Source organism: Antennarius striatus, chromosome 22 (assembly GCF_040054535.1).
Source record: "Antennarius striatus isolate MH-2024 chromosome 22, ASM4005453v1, whole genome shotgun sequence".
In the NCBI taxonomy this organism is placed as follows: Eukaryota; Metazoa; Chordata; class Actinopteri; order Lophiiformes; family Antennariidae; genus Antennarius; species Antennarius striatus.
In genome coordinates this window covers 11,812,579-11,824,860 of record NC_090797.1, presented here as the reverse complement: position 1 = coordinate 11,824,860, position 12,282 = coordinate 11,812,579, and the positions used below count along the sequence as shown (strand labels likewise).

At 43.2% G+C, this 12,282-nt stretch overlaps 1 protein-coding gene across 7 annotated transcripts in view; it reads left to right on the top strand.

Annotated features, from left to right (window-relative positions):
• Positions 1-12,282, top strand: part of nav3 (neuron navigator 3) — a 155,901-nt gene that overhangs the window by 137,533 nt on the left and 6,086 nt on the right. For 6 of the 7 annotated variants that reach the window (XM_068307488.1, XM_068307489.1, XM_068307487.1 and 3 more), the window contains 13 exons: positions 2,316-2,399; positions 2,941-3,052; positions 3,825-3,949; positions 5,980-6,003; positions 6,425-6,591; positions 7,870-8,023; positions 8,349-8,535; positions 9,739-9,836; positions 9,928-10,023; positions 10,591-10,759; positions 10,877-11,112; positions 11,686-11,840; positions 11,949-12,020. In XM_068307488.1, the coding sequence (XP_068163589.1) occupies positions 2,316-2,399; positions 2,941-3,052; positions 3,825-3,949; positions 5,980-6,003; positions 6,425-6,591; positions 7,870-8,023; positions 8,349-8,535; positions 9,739-9,836; positions 9,928-10,023; positions 10,591-10,759; positions 10,877-11,112; positions 11,686-11,840; positions 11,949-12,020 (1,679 nt within the window). The remainder of the gene's footprint in view (positions 1-2,315; positions 2,400-2,940; positions 3,053-3,824; positions 3,950-5,979; positions 6,004-6,424; positions 6,592-7,869; positions 8,024-8,348; positions 8,536-9,738; positions 9,837-9,927; positions 10,024-10,590; positions 10,760-10,876; positions 11,113-11,685; positions 11,841-11,948; positions 12,021-12,282) is intronic. The other variant, XM_068307486.1, reaches the window with a different exon arrangement.

Genomic DNA, 12,282 nt, shown 5'->3' with positions numbered 1-12,282 from the left:
AGAACTCTCCTCAGCCCCACCCCGCCCTCCCCCTTCCACCCCCCACCCTCAATGCCAAGTGCCTGATCAAGCATGGAGACACATGGCGCGTTCGCTTCGATCCCAGGCTTTGATCACAAAGTTGTTCACAGCCCAGACTGAAGGCTAAGCTGCCGAGAAACTTGACAAATCTAAGATGAAGACGTTGCTTTGGATCAGAGTTACGGGGGGGCAGCAGGCTTTAGGAAGTCAACTGATGTATTGACCAGCTCGTCTGCCTTCACCTGGGGGCGGGGTCGTGACAGGAATAGATACTTTGTGAATACAAACAGCTGAAATGGGCTTCCTCCATAGAATCCCCAGCTTAGACGGCGGCGTCCGGGACCTGGATGGATTCACATTTACAGTACAGCACATGTGTCAAAGTCAAGGCCCCGGGGGCCAAATGTGGCCCGCCACATCATTTTATGTGGCCCGCGAGAGCATAAAAGGTCAGAGTATCTAAAAATACCCTGAAATTCCACCACATGCTTTCACAGAAAACTACATTTCCCACAATGCAGTAATTAAACCCATTTTAACTCTGACACAAACGTTCTGTGTTTGATGTTATTTTTCTCTCATTTTGATCCTTGATTGATGGGAGTTCTGTGGATTTAATAACCTAAAAAAAAATTAAAAGGATTTATATTTTAACAGAGAAACATATTTTTTCTGTGTAACTGTAATGTTTTTGTAACTTGAATAAGTAATAAATTCAGAGTTATTTAACATTAAGGAGTAGTTACATTTTATTTAGAATCATTTAGAATTCCAGCTGTTCCATCTGGAACTTGATCTGCAACGGAAGCAAGTGTGAAAGTTGAATTTGCCTTCAGTGAGGCCTGTTGGGGTCGCAGCCTCCTGTGATATAAATCTAAAGAGCGTCTCCCTTTACCTGCTGGGCATCGACCGGAGCCTCACTGTGTCACTGAGCCGTCGTATGTACAGCACAAACCAATACGTGTCTTCATCTCTCTCTCCAGGGAGCTGCTGGCACAGATGGGTAGAGGGGGGTGTGAGGGGGGGGCAGAAACACTGTTGCTGTACTGCTGCTGCCTGCCTAGTGGGGTCTATGCATGCAGAGATACAATCATTACAGGTCTGAACGCATAATCCATGAATTTTATTCTTTCACCAGAGAGAAAAACGAGTACCAGTAGAGCGTAGAGACGCCCCCCACCTGTAAAAGAATGGCAGCTTTAGAGTTTCACTTTAAAAAATCATCCAATTTTTAAATGGAAGTAATAGCAAATATCAAGAAAAGATGCTGTTTCCTGTTGTTTATGGGAGCCACGGAGGAGGTTCCTCAGATTGTCTTCCTCCCTTTCTTTGCGGGGCCATCACACACACGATTAGCATCGTCTGAAGGTTAATACGGAATTCAAATTGTTCCTCTTCCTCTCAGCGTGCTCACACAGAAAATCAAAATCATATTAGTTGCTGCTCTGTCGTGTTGGAATAAGAACAAGCTCGCAGTCGCGGGACTGATTAGCATCGTGTTTGTTTTGGTATTGTTCAAAATCGAGCAGATTTCGTCAAACCAACATCCTGTCAGGGGATTTAAGGAGAAATAATCCCATCCTGTGACGGGATCAGTTTTCTTGGAATGACATTTAACTGGATTTAAAAGTTCACACAGTCGCCCCCTCCTCCCGTCTCCATCCCCTTTCCTCTCTTCACTCGCCCTTCAGTCGCTCTGACCTTGGCGTGACCCTCAGCTTTCGCTGTTCTTCTGCTCCTCCTTATCATTTGACCAGCACCTCCTGCGGCGCAGACAGGTGGGCACGGGGGTGTTTAGTTGAGCTCGCAGGTGGAGTTGGAAAGAGATCTGGAGATAGAAGGATGAGTTGGGACAGTTGGCATTTCTTAAGGTCGAGACCTTTTGCTTATTCAGCCGAGGACACAGATTGGAGAAGACAGCACGAGGTCCAACTGCGTCGGCGCCTTGAGATCCTGAAGGGGAGAAAGATCGATTCCATGGATCTGTTTTTCAGCTAGATTGCATGCCTCTGAGCAACTGCTGAAGTATAATGAACCGCGGATGCATGTGTGTGTGTGTGTGTGAGAGAGAGAGAAGGATGAACTGGCAACGCGCTGACACACACGCAGAGATTTTGGCAGAGGACACACTAACGTGCAAGGCTTCACCAGGCAAAAATACAGACATATAAAACCTCCTGTTTTTACATGTAAAAGGACATTTGCATGTTTTTAAATGTGGTTTTTGGAGTTTGCCTCAGGACAAATAAATTTGCTCCAGTGACTGAAGCATGTCCGTCTCTTTCTGTCTGCAGTCTCACCTGGTGGCGGCCTTTGAGAAGAGTCTGAGTAACATGACCTGTCGCCTGCAGAGCCTCACCATGACTGCTGAACAAAAGGTACCAGAGCTTTGTCCTGAATTTGAAATATACTGCGTATTAGCTCCACGGCTGTGGGCGTACAGGGAGGAGAAGTGATTAGAAACAGGTTGACGCGGACATATTTGACTGGAATGTGGAGGTTGTGGGTAAATGTATATTTTTATCTTGCAGTTTCTGACTCATGTGGAAGTGGGTTTTTTTTTTTTTGTACTGAAGTTTCCAATTTTAGAAGAAGTTTTTTTCTTGTAAAAGTTTGTGTCGCTGCCTGAACTTTAATTCTAACCTTCTTCAAGGTTGTTGGACTTGCTTAAACTACCTTTTTTTTTTCTTTTCTGATTTGAAAAAAAGAGAAATGTTCTCAGCTCAGTGCATTCGTTCAATCCAAAAGTTAAAAAAAAAACAATTGAAAGCAACTCTCAGAATATTCTCTCTCCCTTCTCTCTTACCGTTCAAGTGAAGACTATGAGTGTCTCCTTTGGGACTTTGGCCTCCAGTTTTGTAGTGATTGCAATCATTTAAAGGTTTTGGTTTTTCATCTCATGCAATTGTATCTCTGCAGGAGTCCGAGTTGGCTGAGCTGAGAGAGACAATAGAAACGCTGAAGACCCAGAACACTGATGCCCAGACAGCCATCCAAGTGGCTCTCAACGGCCCCGACCACCTACAGAGAGGTAATGGAACAACAGCAGGGGGATGCTGGACCAAACTATCACCACAGTTTGAGCCTTTGTTGTCCACCAGGGGTAGAGGCGGTTGTGTAGCCACTACTTTTTCTTCATCCGTGTGTTTGCCGGGTTATATTTTGAGAATGATTCTGGTACATTGTGGATTTTTAAACCATTTTTTTCACTCAGTCCAACAACAAGCCACTTCTGATGAGGGAGTATTGCCATTGCCATGTCCGTATGTCTCTGTGTGTCTGACCCATACATAATATTCTAATGAAGTGATGAACGAGTAACCGTAAAACTGTACACACACAAGGTTTTTTATCATCCGACCTTATGTAAATAAGCAAAACTTGAATCCAAAAGTGATTGATTTACAAAGCTTATATTTGTGGAATTAACCTAAATAAGAAAATTAACTCATAATCTAAAGTCTGAACATGAATTAATAAATGAACTAAAAACTCATAAACTATCCATCCATAAAACAGAATTGTCCACGTCTGTGGTTTAAAGAATGATCATCATTCTGCATCATATCAGCACATATCGATGTATCCCATTGATAACCAATATGTTCTTCACCTCATTTGACTGCTCTGTATTTGTGATGAAAATAACTGTGCTGTATTATATCGTAATCATTCTTTAGGGTTTGACATTTAGGGTATTTTTAAAGAAATACTTTTTCCTTTTGAGACATTTTGGTGCAGACGTCAATATTGTAAATATGTCATTTCAGTGCAGTAAGATAAATGTTTTGTGTCATTTCCAGACCTGCGGATCCGACGGCAGCACTCGTCAGAGAGCATGTCCAGCATCAACAGTGCAGCCAGTCATTCCAGCATGAGCAGCCTGAGCAAAGATGCTGAAGACAAGAAGAAGAAAAAGAAGAGCTGGGTAGGTGGAATAAAATGACTGCTAAATTAGAGAAAACTTTCATCCTGAAAAGGACCGATTCATAAATTATCATGTATGAGTTGTTAATCCAGGACCCTGCTGGACCCTACTTCAAATTACCAGTGATTTAAATAACTGTTCAATAGTTTTATGCTGGTACTTGATTGTGAAGTTTACTTACAGATTTTAAGCAGAGAAGCAAAACCCTACATTTATTTTCCCAGTCTCTGTTTAAGCAGTGAGACTCCAAGCAAATGAATTATTTAGTGGGGGGTTAGCTTGTTCAAATACACTTTATGTCTGGATTCAATACGCTCTTATTATAAATAAATGCCTTTTTGTGGCTCTTTATTGGGTCACTAAAAGAGGTTCCAGAGTTAGATAAAGGTCATAGCCGGGTGGAATATGTTGAATATTTAAAATTGTATAGGTGTAATGCATTTGATTATGGCCACAGTGGAATAATTTATAGTATTTTTAGTTATGATTAATATTTATAACTTACTTTTTTCTTTAAGTTCATGTGAAATTGTTGATTAAAGTGGCAGTTCCTGTGCTTCATCTCATGAATTACTAGGTGGTGTAATCAGTTTGGGTTTGGGAGCAAAGCACGCTTGTATCCCATAGGTCATTGCTAAAATCCATACATTACAATACTATGATGGCGTCGGTTGAGTACCATCCAGTAGTTACAGGTCAGGGAAGGTCAAGAACGCTCTGCAGTTAGTGTTTGAAAGACCGTTTGAATCTAATCTGCAAAAGCATTCATGTTAGGTTGAAAAGATGCAAAGTTCCACTGATGTCACAGCGACTGAGACTCAGCCTGAAACCAGAGGCTGAGTGTTCTTCCCTCTCGTCTCCCTGTTCTTGGCGTGACTCCGCAGCAGCGCCTCAGCGTCCCAGGCCGAAGCGCTTTGAGTGTGTCAGCAGCCCCCCCGAGTCAGGCAGATGACATATTAGAAGCTTTATCTTTGCACAGCGCCAGTGGTCCGTCTCTGCTGCGAAGCGAAACGAGTGCCTTTGAAATGAAATGCACCAAACAGCCCAAAAGTTCAGCGCTGAGGGTGACAGCCAACAGCCTGATATGTAAATGGAAAACGCTAAGAAAAAAAAATCTAATCAGTCTCATGAATGCAAATCAGGCACTTATTTAAGCGGCAATTATTTTTTCATTTGCATAAATTCTGCTAGGGTGTACATATTGGTGGAAACGGGTCGAGTTGAGGCGAGGTGGGACCAGAGTGATGAAATAATGAGCAGGTGGAGCATCAATGATGCCAGGACTTGCAGGATACAGGATGTGGAACAGAAATATTTTCATATTAAGTAATGCTGTGTTAAATTAGTATTCAGCGCAGTTTCATGAATAGACATTTTAATCCATCATTCATTTTTTTATGGCTTCAGAACGGACTGGGGTGTTTTCCAGCTTGCTCCTGGTGGTGTTTTCAATGCAATGACTCAACTTCATCGCAGTGTAGTTGTGTGTTCTGATCAGCAGAACTGATTCCCCACTGAGTGTATGTAGCATCTTATACTATAGGCTTAGTACAGCACAAAAAAAATACCATAAAAACTGCCTGTAATCCTGATGCAGAAGCAGCCGAAGGAGTCTCATCTTTCAGAAACAACCGAAGACGTTCAATTTAACTCAAGTGAATTTCAAATTACAAATTCACCTCTGACAGAAAGGCCCCATTGCTGGAAAGAATATTTCATAATCTTTGCAAAAAATAAACTTCTGTTCATGTTGTGGGACTGAATCCTGCAGCTTTAATGACTTAATGTCTCTCTGCCATTCTTGAAAAATCATCTGATGTTACTAAACGGTAGATTCTTAGAGTTTAACGGGTGATCAGGGTGTTCTATACGTGATCACACCAGCTGCTTTCATTCTCCTCATCCTCACCACAGCAACAAACTGCATCTGACAGAGTGGTAGCATTTAGTTTCTGTCACACAGTGAGCTGGAGTGTGTGTGTGTGTGTGTGTTTGTGTGGCTTAATGCTGGGTGTGTTCTGCATCTCCAGGTGGCCGATTCCATCCCGGCTCAGGTCAGTGGCTCCCACAGTGTTCTCTGTACGTGTGCTGTGGCTACGCTCTCATGCCCACCCCTTCGCTCTCCATTCCTCCTTCCTTCCTCCTCCCCTCTTAGAACAACCTCTTCTCTCCTCCTTCTGGAAACGTTGGCATGGATACAGCATCCCTCTCTTCCCCTTTTCTTCCTCTTCCTCCTCTTCTTATTTTGATTGCCTGTTCAGCCCTACATTTTACGGCCACCAAAAAGCCTGACTCTCCTTCCTTTCTTTTATTCCCATTACCACTTGTGGCCTTGCCTCCCTTACTTAAACCAAACAGTGACCAATGCTTGGAGACAGCACGGAGTGGCTTCATAATTCAACTTCCTGATCTTGGTGATCCTAGAAGTCAGTGATATTGACATCATTTCCTGTTTATTTTTGTCGTGTCTTGCAGCTACGCAGCTCCTTCAAGCAGGCATTCAGCAAGAAGAAAACCAAATCTCAGTCATCCCATGACGAGATGGAGGAGATGACCGACTCGCTGCCGTCCTCGCCCAAACTGCAGCATGACAACAGGCAAGGCAGCATTGCCACGCTGCACTCTTCCCCCTCCACCACAGAGTGAGTTTGCACACGTGCATGTGTCTCCGCAGGTCGTTCACTCCCAGGGTTTTCTTTTAACTTTGCATTAAAAATGAAAAGCGAGCAAGTCTCTTTTTCTTCTCCAAATTCTCTAAAATTCTTTCGCTGTTGTGTTCTTGTGTTTTTAATCCTCACCTATTCTCCTGACCCCGCTATTCCTTTGCTTTTACCGTCTCTTCACCCGCTGTAGCAGCTGCGTTTGTGATAGCAAGTCTTCCTCCATTTGGACACCAAAGAAAAAGCAAAATGGTCACATGGTCTACAAGCACAGATCCCGGTAACAAGGCACCGAGGGGCATGCTCCCAGGGAGTGTGTGTGCAGTGGGTGTGTTGGTGTGACATTCTTTTGCAAATGAATGCCATAAGAACACCTCGGCATGGGGGAGGTGATGATCTGTCCGGATCACAAGCTGGACCAGGACCTGAGCAGCGGTTATTTTAATCCTCATACCAGAACTGGGCCACACACAGTTCAGTGTGTGTAGTCCACACACACACGTGACATGTCTCCTTTTCAAAGACTTTTCTGGGGTTGGTGCTTGACGACCCATCATTGTTGAACAGTGAACTTCACAAATGTGAAAGCTTCTTGCTGTGTGGCTGAATTGAACTGTTTTTAAGTCATAACATTTGAGATGTGACTGCTACCACAGCACCTGCGTTATATCCTACACTACACTACACTACAGTTTTAGAATAGAGGACGTAGTGCCAGCAAAGCATTGTGGGAACCCAAATCACAACATGTCAAATTCTAAAAAAAAATAAGGGCAGTAATACTGTGGAAGGATTAAATGTCCTACATACAGTAATCTGTCGCTTATTCACACTTCAACATGCACATCTTCACCCCATTGCGGATTTTTACTAGGCGGTCACGTGATACCGTACGCGCATTCTATTGGCTGACGGCATCCGGAAGTGCACTGCACTCCGAGACTCACGGAACGCAGAGCACGTCAGTGTATTAACACTTATAAGTGTTTTAAACAGTCCATCAGAATGTGGGAAAAGGTAATACAGATAGAAGGTGGTTTAATATCAGTGGACCTACCGCTACCTCCTGAACCTGCCTCCTCTTACACATATCTACACATATCTACCTCTACCCACCGGTACTTTGTCCCTGTGCCCCTGAACCTCGGCTCACATGTTTCCTTGAAATGTGTGGGTTTGTTCTCTGGACATTGTGTTTCTGTGTTTGCCGTGACCTCCGACGTGACTCCCTCCTCCTCCCTGTGTGTCACCCCGGCGCAGGCTGTGTGAATGCACCGAAGCCGAGGCAGAAATTGTCCTCCAGCTGAAGAACGAGCTGAGGGAGAAGGAGCTCAAGTTGACAGACATCCGACTAGAGGCTCTTAGCTCCGCACACCACCTGGACCAGATCCGAGAGGCCATGAACCGCATGCAGGTGATTACATTTAGATTGAGTTTCTTCTGCCTGTAGACAACCTTCTACACATTACGTCTTTGCTCTTCGTACTCCTAGTTTAGTGGGTTAAAGTGGAGTATTTCTCTACAGGAGTACAAATGAATCCAAGAAATGTGAAAGTACAAATAAGAAATATAATTGTTTGTCAATGAGAATTCCCCTCCTTGCAAATTCAGGTATTTGAATTGTATAAAATGAAATATATTGAATTTTTATTGATGCACTGAAATAAGACTGTCTTACTTTGAACCTGATGGCAATCTGACAGGATTATTCTGATTGTTCTTCTCTTACTAATGAGCAGAATGAGATCGAGGCGCTTAAAGCAGAAAACGATCGTCTCAAATCCAGCGGGAACGCCACGCCGACGGCCACGCCCATCAAGACGGCCCGGCCGCCGTCGGAGACCTCCAGCACGTCCTCCACATCCTCGAGACAGTCTCTGGGACTGTCCCTCAATAACCTCAACATCACCGACACCATCATGTCAGGTCAGCCCAGTTTGTGTGAATGTATTAGTCTGCACAGCTTTTAGCAACCAGGACTCGGTATTCCTCCACACACCCCCTGAAAGAGTTTGTGTTTCCAGTCTGACAAGTTGGTTTCCTTTTGGAAAACTTTTGGCAGGTGCATTCAGTTCTAGTGTGGGTTTTGTACGTGCCATGTTCTCATGTCTAGTTAAGCCTTAGGATGCACTTTATGGTGGGTGAAAACTCTCAGGCAGACTTCCTTTCCTTTGCCTTCAGGTTGGATCAGCTCTCTCTCTACACTCGCCTCAATAAATGTAAAAGAATTGCGTTTTGCAGAGAGAAATCATCCAGAGGAGCCACACAAAAATGATGAAATAGCTGCTGTCTAGGGCGAGAGCTCGCAATACACACACACACACACACACATACACACACAAACACACACAAGCTTGAAATTTCTCCAGGCCTGCTCCATTTGAGGAGTCAAAGAGTTTGTTCCTCTCACTTGTCCTGTAATTAACAGAGAAGGCACAGCTCTCTCTCAGGACTCGGGCCCTTGTTAATTGATGGAGGGACGAGCCGAGAGCAGTGATGCGTGGGAATACGAGTGGGGCCAGCAGGTCGTTATCGCCCCGACACAGAGCCATCAGCTAAGGGAAGCCATGTGAATACAAAGCATCCTGCTCCAAAGTGGAGTCCAGGCAGAGAGAGGAAGTTATTTGGATTGTTTCTGAAGGTTAAAGGTGGCAGGAAACTTAAAGTCAAACTTACATGAAGAAAAAAAAAACACATCTGTTTTAGGGTTGATTTCTAATATGGGGGGTTATTATGTTGTGCCTTCATAAAGCTACTATAATGACTTTAAAAAATCACCTGACTTTATTGCTGTTGATTCATTTTAAACTTTTAATATATATTTTTTAGAAGACTTTTAGAAGACTTGTCCTGCATCAAATGATGGACAGTTCTTGGCTCGCCAGTAGACATAGTGAAGCATTCAGGGATAAATTACGAGCTGGTAGAATCTTATTAACTTATTGACATTATGAAAGCGTTAATTAATTGTAAAAGTCATTACCCCATGAAAGAACTCCATCTATCTGTTCAATTTGGAGTCTGCTTGTCCATTTCCAGCTATAATTTCCCAGCAGACAGAGGGAGAGTTTGATAATGAGGCAGGCAGCATGAAAACAGTTGTTTTCTAACAGAAGTTTTTGACATCAGATATTCTGCTGGACGACGGCTACGAGGGCAATCTACGCAAAGAGGGCCGCAGTGTGCGGATAGTAGCTACGATCAGCGCCGGGCCGAATACCACCAAGGTGAGCGGATGAGAGCGTCTCGCGATCCCTCTTTGGATATAAACAGTGTAATCCTGTTTGTGCTGATGATGTGTTCATGTTGTTGGTTCAGGGGACAAAAAACCAAGAATACCTGATTGGATCTATAGGTGTGAGCGGAAAAACCAAGTGGGACGTTCTTGATGGAGTCATCCGACGCCTCTTCAAGGTAAACAGACCGCCAATGAGGTTTGGGTCAGTTATAAAATATATTATTGATTAAATCTTCTTCTTTTTTTTTTCAATATGAGAAAATATCGCATTTGTAGCGAATAATTTTTATCCAATCAAACTGTCTCATGAGAAATTTTTAGTGGTGGGAGAAAAACTTACATATTCAAAAAAAACAGCAGATTCGGTGATCTCTCTAGTTTGGAATGAGTAAATTATACATCTTAACTGTTATTTGTTGGATTTTATTTTTAGATGTTGTTTTAGTGAAAAATTTTGACATGAAAAGTAAAGTAATCAGAGCAGTGTAATGGAGTCAGATGCAGTGGAAGAACTTTTTCATAAGTACTTAAATATGGTAAAAGTGGCTCAGATTTCTAGTTAATATAGTCTTTTAGTAAATGTCTGACTGACGATTCATCACTATAAATATTTGTGGATGCTTATCATCAGAGTACAAACACAAAACCTTTTACAGGTAGGCAGATACTTATATAAGTGATGGAGCTATGCTAGCTTTCTTCCAGCGTGATCAGTCATTGATCCTCCTCCTGCCCCGCTGCAGGAGTACGTATTCCGGGTGGACCCTCTGACCAGCCTGGGTCTCAGCTCGGACAGCATCGTCTGCTACAGGATGGGCGAGTTGGTTCGCTCCCACGCCTCTGAGCTGCCTGAGCTGCTGCCCTGCGGCTACCTGGTGGGAGACAACAACGTGGTCTCAGTCAACCTGAAAGGTAGAGCAGCAAATAAACAAGAAAGATGTACAAGATTCAAGATGCTTATTTAAGAGTCTACATAAAATATCCTTTCATTTTGTTCTGTTTCATGATGTTCCCTCCCTCTGTTCTCAGGTGTGAAGGAGAGCAGCATCGACAGCCTGGTGTTCGACACGTTGATTCCAAAAGCCATCATTCAGCGGTACCTCAATCTCTTGATGGAGCATCGTCGGATCATCCTCTCAGGACCGAGCGGCACTGGCAAATCCTTCCTGGCTGCCAAACTGGCTCAGTATATTATCTCCCAGATGGGGCAGGAGGTGACGGAACACAACGTGGCCAGCTTCAACGTGGACCAGAATTCAAGCAGAGTAGGAAGAGGGACTCAAACGTGGCAAACTGGGATTTTTTGTGTGCATTTAGACTAGTTTTTAAAAACATTTATAATTATTTTTTGATGTTAGCCTTTTTCTAGTTTTTATGCCTGTCTTCCTGAATGCCTTTCAACACACCAGAAGTGATTCTCATGATATATACAGTATTTTCCGCACTATAAGGCGCACCTAAAAGCCTTTAATTTTCTCAATTTCTTATAATCCAATATGCCTTATATATGAAAAAAAGTCGAAGATGAGTTCTCAGATACGTTTTATAATCCAGTGTGCTTTATAATCCAGTGCACTTTATAATCCAGTGCGCCTTATGTATGAAAAAAAAAACATTTTGAATAGGCCATTCATTGAAGGTGCGGCTTATAGTCCAGTGCGCCTTATAGTGCAGAAAATACTGTATATGATCATTACGCGTCATACTGGTCTTATGTGAATGATGATATATGAACATGGATTTATATAGACTTCCAAAAAGACTTGATTTACCTTTCTATAAAGTGTTTTATAAAAACATTGTTTGCAGTGAGAATGTGGCATCGCTCTCTCCTCCAGGACCTACGCCAGTACCTGTCCAACCTGGCAGAGCGGTGTAACTCCGAGGAGACGGACAAAGAGCTCCCCACTGTGGTCATCCTGGACAACCTCCACCACATCGGCTCCCTCAGCGACATCTTCAACGGCTTCCTCAACTGCAAGTACCACAAATGGTGAGTCAGAAAAAACTGTAGTAACTCTGTGAAAATGTTGTCTTAAATGTGACGGGGGGGCCAACAGCGGTCATTTGGTGACAGATTTTGTTATCTGTCTCTGTGCAGCCCTTACGTTATCGGCACCATGAACCAGGGAGTTTCCTCTTCTCCTAACCTCGAGCTTCACCACAACTTCAGGTGTGTGACACACATGAAACACGACAGAGAAATATTACTTGTTTAACCTTCAACAGTCTCTTAAAATAGTCATATTGTGTGTTTGAGGTAGTCATCATACTGTAACGATGGTTAGTCTCTTCTGCTTTCAGCAGGTCATCTGTCAGATTTTTTTTTTCTCCCACACTGTAAACTAAAGGCATTCTGGGATTACATGTCTCACATAATTAGCCTTGTTAAATGAAAATGAATGGAGTACAATTACACTGCAGAGCTGATGATG